We start from the raw sequence: 15626 nt of genomic DNA, 5'->3' as shown, positions 1-15626 counted from the left end.
AGGATGGATCTGCCAGCAAAGACCCATTTTAAGACCAATGAGGACAGCAGTCTATTTGGATGTTAAAATGTGAAGCCAAGTGCATCTTAAGAGTTGATAAACTATCGGTTGGCTTTGCGCTCAGACTCCGATGAGTTCTGTTCAGATAAGTCAGAGGGCTGGGTGGGTAGATGTCACCTCACCTGCCCGCTTTTCTCTGTTCCTGCATCCTTGTTACTGTCCCTGGCACTGCACCTGCAGATGCAGGTCTTGGGGAGCCAGAGGGTGGCAGGGCCCTGTGGGGCTGTCTGCCCAGAGGTCAGGCCTATAGCACGGGCGCACTTGGACTAAGTGTTGGATTGGGTGTTGTCATTCAGCTGAGGGGTGAGGCTGGAGGTGGAGGTCCTGTTCAAAGGTTGCTTTCTGAGTGCAGCTGAGCTCAAGGCGGTGACTGGGTCCTGGAGCAGGTGCTCAGATACTTGGTGAGGGAGAGTACGAATGAATGAATGAGAGGGATGAATGATGGCACTACTCTGAGACAACATCAGATAGCAGGGGCTACTTTCCACCTATCATGCCTAAAACTTTGATCTTGTCTACATATCAAACTGAGTTAGCAAACAACCCACCCCCAACCAATACCAACACACAGCATCCAAACCCAAAGGTGTGGAGACTGCAGCAGACTGCAGATGTACTGAGAGAGGGAGAGCGGATAAGCCAGTTTTGTGTCTGAGGAGCCCTGACGGCACAGTGATGAAATGCTTGAGTGCTGACAGGAAGGCTGGTGGATCACCCCCGACTGCTCGGGGACAAGCTGAGGCAGGCAGTCAGTTGGCTTCTAGAGAGATGTACAGCCTTAGACATCCTATGGGGCAGTTCTCTGCTGTTCTGTAGGGGTCATTATGAGTCAGACCTGACTCAGATGCAGTGGGTTTTTATTTGTGTTATGTACATGTGTACACGGGAAGCCAAACTGATCAGAAACTTGCCTACCACGAGGCTTATGAGATGCGTCACTTTGATTTCCTTAAAGATTACAGAACCCCTTACATGGACCTTTTACCTTTTATGTTGACTTTTATCCATTTCACGAGACAAATGTATATCCAAGTTAATTTTCTTCTAAGCCTTCTAATTGCTAAATTCTCTGGTATATACATAGCTCTATAGATAATGCATCAGTTGCATGTGAACGCAGTGTGTGTTAATCCCAGTAAATCTGCTTCATTCATGAAAACATTACTTCAGTAATAAAAGCATCAACAAGAATCTCTTAGAAGGTAAACATCACAAGTAAAGACAGACAATGCAGTGGAGATTGTCATACTGACCAAAGTGACTCTTATGATATGTTAAATATTGTAATTTTATATCAATATGTTGTTATCACAGTTTCACATGATAGTGTATAATGTTGTTAAAGGGAAACGTGTGGTTTTGTTCACGTGTCAATTTGACGAATGCCCGTAGAGAGGTGGAGGAGAAATGGCCATAAACTAGCATTAATGACCATGTTTGTAGTGTTGTTAATGACCATGATGCCCACTGGAGCACCGTGGTGTGTTGGTGCCAAGCTGCCAGGACACCCGTGGCCTCAGTCTTCCTTCTCCAGGCTTCCTTTTCTTCCTTGATTGGTTCCATTCCTGCAATTAGGCTGCAGAGAACTCCTCTTGATGCGTGTGTGCATGTTTTGGGGGTGCAGAACCTGAGGGTACCTCACGTGGGCCTATTCATGGATTGGATGCATTGTAGAATTAGTGTTTGTGGGCATGCACATGTGCAGTCTTGGACTAGTCATGCCCTGCTATAGGGGACTTGTATTGTGACTTCTCAACCTTCTTGCCTGAAAGACGACAGGGGTGAGGAACAGACAACATTGCAAGACTACAGCACAGGCCACCCCTATGGCTTAGTTCCATTTTTAAACAGTAGGGAACTATGGTCTATCAGAGGGAGCCCTGGTGCTGTAGGGGTTACCTGTGGGGCTAACTTCAAGGCCAACATTTCAAAACCACCAACCGCTCCGCGGCAGAAACAAGGGGCTTTCTATTCCCATGAGTTTATCGTCTCAGAAACTCACAGGGGCAGTTCTACCCTGTCCTAGAGGGCATTGCTGACCCCTGCTGTGAGTATGGGATGTGGGCAAACAAGTACTAAATTCAGCACTCCAATGTTCTTTGTGGTGACCATGGGCCCAAGTGCTCATTTACTGCTTACCCTATGAAGTCGATCCTATTAACTCCATGTAGCAGAAAAGCAAAGACAGAGCACTTACATAAGTAACTTGCCCAAGCCAGTCACCTAGCTGGTATGAGGCAGAGCCAGGTCACTCTGGTCCTTGAGTTGCTGTGTTTAACCTACCTTATGATCACCTGCTAACTGCCTACCCTGCAACAGCTGAGGTCAAGTTAGTAGGAGTGTCATTAATGTTTTAAACTATGCATGTTTATCACACAAGTAGTACTCATCAGTCCTTTAATCCTCCTGCTATGCTGATCTCGCAGACCTCCAAAGGGCAGTCATGGGTGGGCACAGTCTGGGAGGGAGTAGCTGGCCTGAGTTAAACCAAGTTCTAAGAGCCCCTTCCAAAAAGAAAAAAAATGCGACATTAGGCAACCTCTGACTTACAACAAAGCAGCAAGAGGCATCTCTGACAGGGTTGGTAAGATAAAGAATCTTCTAGAAGCTGACAGGTAAATTCAGAGAGGGAGACTCCAGACTGTTTCCCTAACATCTTGTTGAAAATTTATGGCCTTCTCTGGGGCAAAGATGGGAAGCCAAGTGGCTAAGGTAAGCTGGGGGCTTACCTCAGGTCATGTTGGGGGCTGGAGAAAGAGCAGCAAGGGAAGGGAGGCCAACAGTTTTACATGGGGACACTCTTCCTCTCCCTCCTAATGCAGAAGCCCAAGCAATTGTCCTGAAGTTTCTCAAGCCTCAATAGTACGGAGAGAGAGTGCCTGGTCACGCAGTTAACAACTCTGCTGTGGGTTGTGCACTGGGTTGCAAGTAAGACTAGAGGGGGAGGGAGGGGACTCTGTAGGCTAGGCAGGTCGCTATGGTGGTAGAACAATGCATCCTTTTGAACCCAGCAGTCACAACTACTGCTCTTGGCTGAAGGAAATGCAGTGGTGAACGAGAAAGTTCCCTCTGTGCTTCTACAGACCCCAAGCTTCCTCACTGCATTCTGTTGTTTTGCAGCGCCAGCTATCCAGCCAAGGGACCCTGGCAAGAGAGAGTGTATCGACCAGCCTGAGCTGGCCAACTGTGAGCTCATCCTGCAGGCCCAGCTCTGTGGCAATGAATATTACTCCAGCTTCTGCTGTGCCAGCTGCTCCCGTTTCCAGCCGCACGCGCAACCCATCTGGCAGTAGGGGCGATGGCTATGAAGGCCAGCCCCGACAGTTCTTGGGGCTGGGAGACTCACTCTCGGCCTCTCCTCTCTGGTGGATAAAGAAAAACTTCTGGAGACACTTTCCTTCCCCAAGCCCTCCGCAAGGACCAGCCTTCCACCGGGGTCTTCAGAACCACCAGATGTTTGCCAGAACCACCAGATGCTGCCGAGTTGTCCAGAAGAGGATTCTATTTGGCTAAGGACCACCTTTACTTACAAAGTTCCCTCCACAAGTTCTCTCTCAGGAGCAATTCATTGTGTTTCAAAGCGTTTTCTGGCCTCTCACTTGAATTAAAGCTGGGGAGAGAGGTACGTACGTACTGGCTTCAGTTGTTGTTAGTTGCCATCAAGTTGGCAGGCACTGATGGCCATCCCACGTGTGACAGAAGGAAACGGAGCCTGGACTGGTGCGTTGGGTGTTCTTCAAAATCATTGGTATGTTTGAGTTCGCTGTGGCTGTTGTGTCGATCCATCTCTTTGAAGGTTCCTTACTGACCCTCCACTTGACCAAGCATGATGGCCTTTGCCAGAGATTGGGCTTTCTGATGATGAGTATGTAGTACATATGGCCAAGTCCCATCATCCTCCCTTTCAGGAGAGCTCGTGACTGTACTTTTTTTTTTTTTTCCTATAAAGCATTTATTGAAGATATTCTTTCACTGACTATTAATACAAAAATATACATATAAAATAGATGTAATGTATAGAAATAACACTACAGCATATTTACAAAATCCCCTAAATGCCCATCTCTAATCCCATTCCAATTTCATTGACTGTACACTCTAAGATTGACTCATCCATTCTTCTGGTAGCCCATGGGATATTCAATATTCTTTGTGCACACCACAGTTCTATTTCATTGTCCAGCTTTTGTTTTCATATGAAGTAATTAAAGCACACCTGACCCAAGCCATGGTCTGTTTAATCATCAAAGTGACAGCGTGGCTTTTAGAATTTTGAGGTTTTTTGCCATAGATTGCAATAAGTCTTTTGATTTCTTGACTGCTCTTTCCATGGACACTTTTGTTGGTCCTCATAGAACAAAGCTGCTGACTTCATTTTTCGTCTTATAAAGATGTCTATCGGTTCAGTTGTGAAGGTTTTCCTTTTTTTTAATGCTTATTTATAATTCATTTTGAAGAAGGCCCTGTAGTCTTTGACTTTCATCAGTAAGTGCTTCAAGTCTTCATTTTTTGGGTAGGCAAAGTTGTATTATTTGCATACTGCAGGTTAAGTTGCCCTCCAAATGCAATGCCAAGTTCTTCATATAGCCCAGCTTCAGAGTATTTGCTCAATGTACAGACAAACAGATAACCTGATAGGATACAACCCTGCCACACACCTTTTCCAATTTTGAACTTCGAGTTGAATGACTTCCTCTTAATCCATGTATTGGTTCTACATGAGCATACTCTACGTGGCCTAGAGTTTCAGTATTTTTCATGGAATCCATATTTTACCTAAAGTTGAGTCTTCGCATAGTCAATAGAACAGTTAAAACATCATTATGGTATTCTGTTCTTTCAGCCAGATGCACCTGATGTCAGCATTAATATCCCTCATTCCACATTCTCTTCTGAATCTAGTGTAAACTTCCAGTAGACTCCTGTAGCTATATGGATGCAGTAATTTTTATATTTAACAACTTTTTGGGTATCATTTGATAATGATTTGGCCAGTAATTTCACCACTCATTTTGATGGCCACTTTTAAAAGGTGCATGAGTAACGATCAGTTGGCTGGCCAGGTAGAGGTTGGCTGCTTCTTGGCACAGGTCAGAGTGTTTCTGGCCTTGCATGTGTTTGTGGAAGCATCTCAGTTGGTGTTCTGTCCGGGCCTGGAGCCTTGTGCTCTTTGGCTCATGCCTTCTGTATAGTTTCCACTCCTCCCTTCACTGCTGTGCAGGCTTATGCTACCTCCTGCCCCACTCAATGTCAACTTAATTCTTTTTGATAGTGATTCTGTGTATTCTATCTTCTTTTGATAATCCTGGTGTCATTCAGTATTTTTCTCCTGTAGAATAATTCGGTAATGCAATCCGAGACTTGAATTTTCCCTTTCAGCCTTAGAAAGGCCAGGTGTATTCTCCCCCCACTTCCCCTCCCCCCCAACTCCAGGTCTTTGCATATTTCATACCTTTACTGTGACCTTTCAAATCTTTTCAAATTCTCCCATTTGCTTTTTAATATCTCTGCTTCATTCTCTTTGAGATAGCCATGTTGGCCTTCTCCTTTGCTGTCTTTTTAAATGAGCTTTTACTTTGTGTATGGTGTCTTCCTATGACTCTTCCTTCTGGTCTTTAAAGATTAAAAAAGACCATTCTATTGCTATAGGTGCAAGTATATGCAGCACATTAGTTTCCCATTCAATAGTAATTTATTTCACCATGTTGGTGCCTCCCCCGTGTGTCAGCACTCTTCTATGTAAACTCGCCTTCTATTTCCCACTTTCCTCAGAGTTGGTGTTTACTTTGTAGGCCAATCTATTATTTGGCTAAAAGGTGACCTCTGGGAACCTTCAGATCCAGGCTAAAAGGGTCTTCTCAGGGTGACAGAGATGGAGGACCCTTTGAGACTATCAGTCCAGTAAGTCTGGTCTTTTTGTTATTTTTTTAAAATGGAGTTTTGCTCTGCATTTTTCTCCCATTCTGAGACCTTTTGTTGTGTACCTGGTCAGAATTGTCAGTAGTGGTAGCTAGGAACCACCTAGTTCTTCTGGTGTAAGGCTGTAGGAGGCTGTACTTTGTGGGGGTTGTTAGTCTTGTGGAGTAATTGCTTCCTCGAATCTTTGGATTCCTTTGTTCTCTTCTGCTTCAGATGGAAAGAGACCAATGGTTATATCTTACATGGCCACTCACAAGCTTTTAACCATTGATGCTACTTTAACAGTCTAGGACGTAGATTATCTTTATTAACTATGTGATGCCAATTGTCCTAGCTATCCCAAGAGACTATGGTCTGGTCAAGTCTTTTTTTTTTTTCCAAGAAAGAAAAACTTGTAGTTAGTTCAAGGATCGTTTGTTGGCCTTTAAGAGTGTTTTCCAGTCGTCTGTTGGGGCACCATGCCCTGGCCCCAAAGTCCACTTTAAGCATTCCCTGGGGACCTTGCCGCTCCATTCCCTTGTGGTTCCGCTGCACTCCCCCAGTGCTGTGCCTCGGTGTGGTGGGATCAAGTCAGGTGCAATTCGCACACTGTGTCTCCAGTGCTGTCCCTGTAGCGCCATTGGTCCCTGAGGGGCATCATGTCTCATAGTGGGGCCAGCCATGTTGTCCTCTCTGGACTGGCTGCTCTAATCCGGAACATCATCCTCATGGCCTGGTGGGCCAGGCTGTGCTCCACTCTCCTTCTCCTCCCCCTTCATCTGCTCCCGTGTGCTCTGATCAGATATGTCCCTCTCTTGGAGCTGCAGAATCAATGTCGTCCTTTGAAACAAATTCTTCTCGGGGGCCGGTCAAGTCTTTAGATGAGTAATTAATTTTTAGGCAGTATCAGATACCTAGTATATTTTCTCTGCTTTTGGTACATTTTAAATGTTTTGCAGTATATTTATGTTGTAGAGTGTGACCTCTATTTTTGTCCCTGTGCTATTTTCCAAGAAATTTATAGTTTTGGGTTTAACATTTATGTCTCTTGATCCATTTTGAGTTTTTCCTGTATAAGGTGTGATGTATGCCTCCAGTTTGATTTTCTTGTATGCGGACAACCAATGTTGCCTACATTGTTTGTTACAGAGATGATCTCTTTGCCCATTTGTTGATGATCAGGTGTCCATAGGTGGCTGGATTTAATTCCAGCTCAACAATCCCATTCGTGCTTTGTTACACCAGGACCAGACTGTTCTGACCCTTGTCACTAATACGTTCTGAAGTTGGGCGTGTGAGGCTGCCTACTTTGTTCTTCAATAATACATTAGCTATTTGGGACCTCTTTCCTCTCCATATAAAGTTGGAAATTTTTTCCCCTTACCTGGGAAGACACATCCAAGACTCTGTGGAAACCTGTATATTGTTTTTCTTAAATATATATGTACTTACAGAAAAATGTAATTTACAGACACGAGATTCTCACCACCACCACATTGTGATATGAAAACAGTTGCTAATAACTGTGCTGACTTAGACGTGACTAACTGAAAGGTAGTCTATACAACATGGATATGGCCAAAGGGAGGATTCACATCTTAGGTGGGATGGAGGAGTTGTTCATGCTACTGAAAATGGTGTGCAATTTAAAACTTAAGAATTGCCTATTTGTGGAATTTTCTATTTAATATTTTGGATTGTGGTTCACTGCACGCTAACTAAAATTGCAGATAAAGGGAAGCTACTGTATCTGTATACTGTTGTTTCACAATGTTAAGTCTTCAGCTCTGACAGCATGGCTTGTTTTTTCCACTTCATGTCCATCTCTCTTACTTGCTTTACTGCAACCCCTTTTACAGGGGTTGATTGATTCATTAACAATAGCAAAATTAGTGATGAAGTAGCAATGAAAATAATTTTATGGTTGGAGTAGTCACCATCACCTGAGGAACTGTCTTAGAGTCATGTGCCTAACAAGGAAGGTGGCGAACCGCTGGTCTGGAGGCTGCTGTGGACGGTACTGTGTTGATTTCCTTGTCATAGTCTTCTGTGCTCATGTAGACTTACTTGGCCCACACTTTTCCGAAAACAAGACTACTCAGCGCCTCCATGGCAATGAAAAACTTTTGTACTACAGTCCATAATCCAGGATAAAATATAGATACTTGCATTTGCAGCCCCACTGGATCATTCCAGCACCACCTAAAGGGGTGGTATTGCTTACTTTGGGAGAAATGGGGGGTAGAGGAATCCAACTAATTTTTGCCTATTAATCCTACAACTCTGCTAAAACTCTTATTAGTTCCAGTAGATTTTTGTAAAGTCTCTGGGAATCTCTGTGTAGGATGTCATTTGTGAATAGGGTTTATTTGATTTCTTCCTTGCCAATTCTGATGCCATTTCTTATCTCAATGCTCGAGCCAGTTCTAATACAATACTGAAGAGGGGTGGTGATGATGGGCATCTGTGTTTCATTCCCAGTCTCCTTTTAATCTCTTTTGAGAATAAAGTTGGCTGCTGGGTTTGTAGATATGCTTTTAATTATGTTGAGGGATTACCCTTCTATTTCCATTTTGATGAGAAAGGGTGTTGAATTTTATCAAAGATATTTTCTACATTGATTTAATGACCATGATTCTTACCCTCTTAAACAGTAGATTACACCTGGTTGGTTTTCTAACACTGAATCACCACCCTTGCACCCCTGGTATGGATCCGTGTGTGTCTGTGTATAATTTGATGTGTTCATGATGGAAAATTGGTTTGAAATATTCTTTCTGGGTGTGATCTGTGCCTGGCTTTGATAATCCAGGTTGTGTGCTGGCTTCATGAAAGGTATGGGGGAAAATTCCTTTTGTGTGTACTGGAATAGAATCTGTATCAACACTTTTCTAAATCTGAGCTGGAGCTCCCCTCCCCAGCCCCCACCCCTCCCCTGCGTCGAGTGCGAGTGGTTGCAATCTCCCTAATATGTTAGCCCTTCTGTCCTGGATCCCAGTCTCCAGCAATGTAGCCATCCTGCATTTTACTTCTGGGCAAAGGCTGCTCGTTTGCCCCCATAGTTGAATGCTCTGGGGAACACATTCAATTCCTCACAAGTGTTATTGTTCTATATTCTGTATAGGCTGTTTGGCTGTAAGATAGACTTTGGGAGTGGGTTCAGGTCTAAGTATGAAGGGTTTTGAATGGCCACGGTATTGGGCCTCCAAGTTGGTCTTTATGAATCTGAATTTTCATAAAGATCTGTTTAAAATCTATCTTTGAGATGGCCTTTAAACTCAGGTGAATGTATTCAAAATCATACTCTGGCTCCCATAGACTTGCTTTGATTTTCCTGAGCTATACTTAGAACTAGCGCATGAACAAATTGGTCAATTTCCCTTGGCTTTGTCCTGGCCTATTCTGAGCACCACCTCCTTCCACAGATGCAGTAGATCTGTTCTGTGTGTAAATCCATGTGCATTGTCACTGGCCATCAGTATTCTTGGCTAGAAATGAATTTTATTAATCAGATGTCAAACAGTGGGCCATTGTTCTCGTCTCTCACCGTTTCCAGATGGTGCAGCAACATCTTCAAAGTCCTCTCTGTGCTGCACCAGGCAGTATGATGTTTGTGAAAGCTCCCAAGTCTGAGGATTTGTGATGAAAAGGGAGCAGTCGGCACAGTTATCTGAGCATAAAAGGAGTGGAAAGGCTTCTGCTGTTTGGAAGCTGACTCTAAAGCCTTTTGAGGTTGACATGTATAGGCTGTTTGGCTGTAAGATAAGACTGTGGGAGTGGTTGACCCTGACTGAGGGTGAAAAAAATCTTTAGCCTAGATTGCTGATAGGCCTGCTTTGTACAGTACCCAACAAGGAGCTTCTCCTCAAGCAGAAAACTCTGGAAATGTTTCCTGAAGTCAGACTGTCATTGAAAATAACTAATTTAATGGGATACTAATGAGGGTGGGTGTGGCAATGTGACAGCAGAGAAGTTAGTTCAGAAGGGACATTTATCCTCCTCTAGAACCTCCAATACAGTGAAGCATGGAGTTGATGAGTTTCCAAGTCCCTGTCCACTTTAACCTCCTACAAGTCCTCCAGATGACAAGCTGGGAAAAGACAGGCCATGGTCTCTGAACGGTGCCTCTACCACCCCACGGTGGCTGGCACTTGAGACAAACTGCATCATGAGTCTTACCTCTTACTCTCGGGAAGAGGAGGGTTTCCCTTTCAATTTAAAATATAGTGCAGTGGTTATGTATTGGCGTGAGTTGCCCAGTTCAAAACCACCAACAGTTCTGTGGGAGAAAGAATGAGGTCGCTGAGTCAGCACTGACACCTGGCAGTGAGTTTTAAAATATAGAGGGTCATTTACATGGCTGGCGTTGCCATAGAGATCAGAAGATAATGGTTTCACTGGATCAGAATTTAAGCCTATTGGAATGCATTTCAAAGGTAAGACTGATGTTATTTTGTTGTTGTTTTTTTGGAATTAGCCTAGAGTGAGGTGAGAATAAAACTCATCCTAGACCCGTGGCTCTCAACCAAAGGTTTGGGTATGAGCATTCATACTGGAAAAGTTCTCCCGGTGCTTTTCTAAGGTTGAGGATCACTGCTCCAGGCTGAAGTGCATGTGAATCAATGAGGCATCTGCCTTTCTAACAAGCTCCAGGTGATGCCCATGCAAAAAAGAATTTGCTTTAGTGGTTGGGACATTTTTCAGTGGTGACCGTGTATTTCTAAACTACAGTGCAGCAGCATGGGGTGAGACGACCATAAAAGACACATCTGCTAACACAGAAAAGGGAAGAGAATAGCCCCCATGGGCAAAGGCTTCTACCACGAACATTTATTCTTGTTAAAGCAGATTATAAATTTTCATCAGTACAAATATATATATATATATATATAACTTACATTTGATTGTAAGGCCAACGTTTAAAAGTAAAAATGAGATGGGATCTCTCTTGTTACTAGAGGTCAAGTGGCTGCAACTGGCAATGGGATTTTTGCTAGCCAAAACGGGGGAACACAGAGCTAGTAAAACCAGGACCCCTACAAAACTCAGGGAAACAACCCCATAAAGTAAGACCCAACGTTACAAACGGACACAGAAAACCTGTATTCCTTTCTGTGGATATACAATTATGTAATTGTCACCTTAGTGTTAAAAAAAGCATTAACTTAAGGAAAATACATATTCTCTATAGAGCATATTTAGATTGAGTCCATTAAAATGACATTAGAATTTTATCATAGGTTCAAAACCAGGACAAATACTGCTCTTTCATTTACAACTACAACCTAGTGACTGAATTGGTCTTAAGCATGATTGTTGTTGCAATGTGCTACTTACAATGAATGATACTGCACAAGCTAGGGATCCCATTGGCTACCTCCCTTTCCTCTTTTTACTTTAATAGGCATCAATGATAAATCAATCTTATGTACAATTTTACAGCTAACCCTTTTACCTTTGGCAAGATTACTTACAACTCATACAACTTTTTAATATTGAGAACTATTTAAAATATTCTAACTGCATAAAAATAAAGATTTTGGCTTTTTTGATATATTTATATTTATTCTGTTACTCAAAATGGAAGCTCAACTTTTCCCCAAAATATAGCTCTGCTGTACCTGCCTGGGAGTGCGGGCCATGCCACCTGCCCCTCTCATCCAGCTGGAGCACACGCCAGGGCTGAGGAGGCAGGCGGCCGGCCTGGAATATGAAGGTAGACTGTTTTACTTTCCGTTGTATTTTGTATTCCAGTAAATGTGCTTGGAATACAGATTCCGGTTTAGATATTTCTGCCTCTCCGTTTCTAGAGACCTGTAAGATGAGGGAGACAGAGAGGAGAGGCACCATTTCTGACTTCTTCAGGCTAACTGCAAGGCAGCTCTTCTTTCAAAACCACCCCTTCATTGCACTCTGACTGGATTTATTCCTGGGGACCTTTGGGATTACTGAAAAGTATTTCGATCAGGAAGACAAAATCCCCTTTCAGCCTCTGACCACCACCCCCAACCTGGTCTAGGTACGAGCAAGATAGATAAGCCTTAGAGTTCAATTTCAAATGTCTTCTGTAAGTCACTGGAGAAAGGGTTGGTGGGGGATGGGTTAGCACGTTGCTTGGACTTGCTTTCTAATGCGGCCCACTGGACTTCGAAAGCATCCACGGGGCCCGTACCTGCAGGAACCTCTCTGTGCTTGTCTCGTGAGGCCAATCTGCCATCGTCTACACCATTGAAAGCTGCAGAGCCGTTGATGTGCTGAGTAGGCGGCTTCACGAAGGGGCTGGCGGTCGCACTGCTCGTCTCATACTGATGGAACGTCTGCTCCTGGACCAGGCTGGGTGACTGATGGGGGTGGGCAGCCTGAGGATGGCCTGCGGTGCCAAACACGTTGGCCACCATCTGGGAAGGAGTAATGCCCACCACAGGCACATTAGGGGCTGGATAGGACATCCCGTTGGCCACAGGATAGGACTGGGTGGGGACAAAGGCTGGCTGCAGGGGTGGGACCACACCAACTGGCACAGGCTGAGAAGTGAGGAATGCGTTCCCTTGGAAAGGCAGTGCTGGCTGGGAGATGGCAGTGGGTGGAGGTGGCTGGAGAACTGGCTGCAGAGGAGCAGCTGGAGCCTGGGGCTGCTGAACGCCGCGGATGCTCTTGGACACTTCTTCTAACCAGCGGTCTGCCTCAGAGGGAGTACGTCTGTGACCAGCCTGGAAGAGACCTGGAGAGGCAGCACCAGAAGAATGACCCCACTCGGTCCCTGGAACCAACAAGCATGAACAGCGACAAAAGAATCAGTCATAGGAATTTGATTATTTGAATGATGCTAATGGATACTTTTGTGCTTTGGGTAGATGGAAGAAAAGTCTCTACTGGAGAAAAAACCTCGGACACGCTGCTGACTCTGAAAGCCATGTACACCAAGGAGCAGTGGGCAGTCAGAGGCTTTCACCTACAGCCTACTCACAAGCCCAAGGGGATTCCCCTCCTGCTTTGCCAGGGCAGAAAGCAATTAACTAGGGACCTTGTGCTGTAGCTTGCTGGGCCCTGGAAAACTGCCTTTATTAGTAAACTTTAGAAAGCAAAAGCCAAGTGCCAGTGACTTACTGTAGGCCTGCCACTGAGGGGGCACTTTCCCACAGGCATGTCCACATATCACTAACTCCAGTGATGGAATCTCTCATAAGCTTCGGGTGGTTCTGTTCCATAGTCCTAGTTAAGAACCACCAATCTATCTGCTGGTCCCTCTTCTCAGAGCAGTTGACTTTCAGGAGGGGACACATTTTTCCTAAAGAGATTCCTCCTTGATTAGTACTCAGGTGAATGGCTGATCCCAGATCCTCACCACTGTTTGTGGCCACCTTACCCGGATGTGAGGCTGCAATTTCCTTGTTAGCATCAGGGGCATGGGCCCAGGGGTTGGTTTCACGCACAGGCATTGCTACAGGTGCTAGGGCAGTATGGGCTGGCTTAGCAAGCACATGGAAGGCAGAGTCAGTGCCATTAGCTACAATGGGAGCAGACAACATCAATGGTGTTAATTCATGCAGTGCATACCAGGGACCCCTTGGAGTCAGGCCAATGGGCACCACTGGTGCAACAGATAAACATAGGACAAACTGGTGTAAGGATACCATGTCCTCTTACAATGGATTTACATGCCTTACAACAAAAAAGTTATTAGAAACTGTCAAAACAATAGGTACACTAGTAAAGTCAAAACGGTTCTAGAAGAGGGGAAAACAAAGCCTCCCTATTCAAGTCAGGTTGAAGAGCAGTAAGGCGCTAACCATTCTAGATGTGGCTCGACATTAGGTAGAATGCAGGTGGCCACCTCTGTCGGTCAAAAGGTAGTACTAACGGGTGAGCTTCAGGTGCCGTGCTCATAGGACTTTACAGGCAAGATTTGATTCAATCAATCTAGGTGTGTTTCAGTTTGCTTAAAGAATCCCTTTTAAAAAATATAAAGTACCATTCTCCTTCAACAATAGTCCTACTATCTCCTTATGAAAACTTACTTGCTCTTTTTACTCTAGATATGTGACACCTAAAAAAATTTGTGGAAAATTCCAGGATCTTTCTATTTCATTTTCCCACAAACTCTTGGAAGCCCCCCCATATCTAGTCCACCAGCTTCTGTAGAACCCCAGGCCTCTACTGGTTAGGACGGAGCAGACAGGAGGCATCTTTCCACCTTATAGGTGAGTATCCCCTTGGAATTGCACACCTGCTTATGGGGCGGTGGTATTTCCCCAGGCAGGACTAGTTGAATAGTCAAGGATCCCCTTAAAGGAAAGGAAGAGGCAAAATTCTGTTGCATTTAGTCCACCCAGGGACTAGTCAATTGGATTTCTTATTGAGAAAGACCTGGGTTTAACTCCTGATGGACTTTGGGGAAATGACATCTCTTTGAGGCTCACTTATCTGTAATGCCTATTTCAAAGGATTATTGTGGAGATGAAATAATACATGTTTTTACCGTATGTGACAGGCATTGCTAAGTGATCAGTAAGTTGTACCTTATTAAATTATAAAAGTTTGGTGAAAAGAGAAACCATTTCATTTCAAAAATGGAATTCCCTGGAGAGAAACCTCGTAGCAGTTTTCCTCCAACCTGAGTGGGCTGGTGTCTCCAGTGCCATGGGAATGGCCTGAGCTTTTTCTCTCCAAAGAAATGAAGCTCAAATTCTACAGGAAGACTAAAAGCCTATAATTTAAGTTACAGAAATGCTTTGCTGACCTCTAAGTTAATACCAACTGTTAATATCAACTCTGTAAACAATTTCGAATGACTCTTCACCTCCACAAAGGCAAGCTGTGGGCCATGAGCTGTGGGAGAGATGAACTGAAGAGCCCACAGAGGTGCCTTCTCTTTATGCCCAGCCTCCTGTGGCAGGGCAGAGACTAGGTGAGCCCAGCATTTCTCTGGACTACTGACAATTTGGGCAGGAGAAATCACTTGGGGGGAGGTGTGTGCTGTGCACTGGAAGATGTTTAGCATTATCCCTGGCCTCCACACCTAACTAGATGGGTAGAAAAGCAATGCTCCAAAATATTCCCAAATAATTCCTGGGGGGCTGGGTGGGGAGGAGGATTCATGACATGCAAAGTCACCCTAGTTAAGAATCAATGCCTTAGAGAACCATGACACTAAAACCCATTCTGATGACTGTTGCTTCTGGAAAACTGACTCAAAATAGGCAGATAAGGCAGTGCGTTGGGACTACAGAAGCTTATAGAATGGGATAAAAGAAATGTTACATACATGCAAAATGTAGGAAGCATGATGGAGAAAACAGTACAAAGACACTGAAGTCTATAACACGAAATGGAAATTAATGGATCTGGCAAGTTCTTGGGATGCTCAGGATGCCAACTTACAGCGAGTGAACAGCACTACACAAGAAAATGACTACTTTCAGTAAGAACAGCTAGGGAAGCCAGCAGGGTACCAACCTTGAAAGACAGGAGATTGTGGTGCCACCACGGTCCCTGGCTTGGTCATTGGGGCGGATGAGAAGGGATCCTCAGAGGGTGTGCTGAAGGCATTAGTGATCTGTGAGCACAGGGAGCTGATGCTCTCTGCTTCCCCTTCCACCTCTGGCACTGCAAGACAAATGGAGCCAGGCTCTGGACAGAACTGAAGAATTAATCCTATGACCTTGGTG

At 44.5% G+C, this 15626-nt stretch overlaps 2 protein-coding genes across 21 annotated transcripts in view; one reads left to right on the top strand and one right to left on the bottom strand.

Annotated features, from left to right (window-relative positions):
* The window catches only part of PAPLN (papilin, proteoglycan like sulfated glycoprotein), a 44344-nt gene extending 40565 nt beyond the window's left edge, over positions 1 to 3779 (top strand). The window contains exon 27 of the mRNA XM_075531253.1: positions 3181 to 3779. Within this exon, the coding sequence (XP_075387368.1) occupies positions 3181 to 3353 (173 nt within the window). The 3' untranslated portion in view covers positions 3354 to 3779. The remainder of the gene's footprint in view (positions 1 to 3180) is intronic.
* Positions 3780 to 10773: 6994 nt separating this feature from the next.
* NUMB (NUMB endocytic adaptor protein) overlaps positions 10774 to 15626 on the bottom strand; it is a 183299-nt gene continuing 178446 nt past the window's right edge. For 13 of the 20 annotated variants that reach the window (XM_075531668.1, XM_075531662.1, XM_075531659.1 and 10 more), the window contains 3 exons: positions 15415 to 15588; positions 13325 to 13465; positions 10774 to 12718 (listed from right to left, as the gene is read on the bottom strand). In XM_075531668.1, the coding sequence (XP_075387783.1) occupies positions 12000 to 12718; positions 13325 to 13465; positions 15415 to 15588 (1034 nt within the window). In that variant the 3' untranslated portion in view covers positions 10774 to 11999. The remainder of the gene's footprint in view (positions 12719 to 13324; positions 13466 to 15414; positions 15589 to 15626) is intronic. The other 7 variants (XM_075531671.1, XM_075531674.1, XM_075531675.1 and 4 more) reach the window with 4 other exon arrangements.

This window comes from Tenrec ecaudatus, chromosome 14 (assembly GCF_050624435.1).
Source record: "Tenrec ecaudatus isolate mTenEca1 chromosome 14, mTenEca1.hap1, whole genome shotgun sequence".
NCBI lineage: Eukaryota > Metazoa > Chordata > Mammalia > Afrosoricida > Tenrecidae > Tenrec > Tenrec ecaudatus.
The sequence above is the reverse complement of the archived record's forward strand: the minus strand, read 5'-3'. Positions and strand labels throughout refer to the sequence as shown.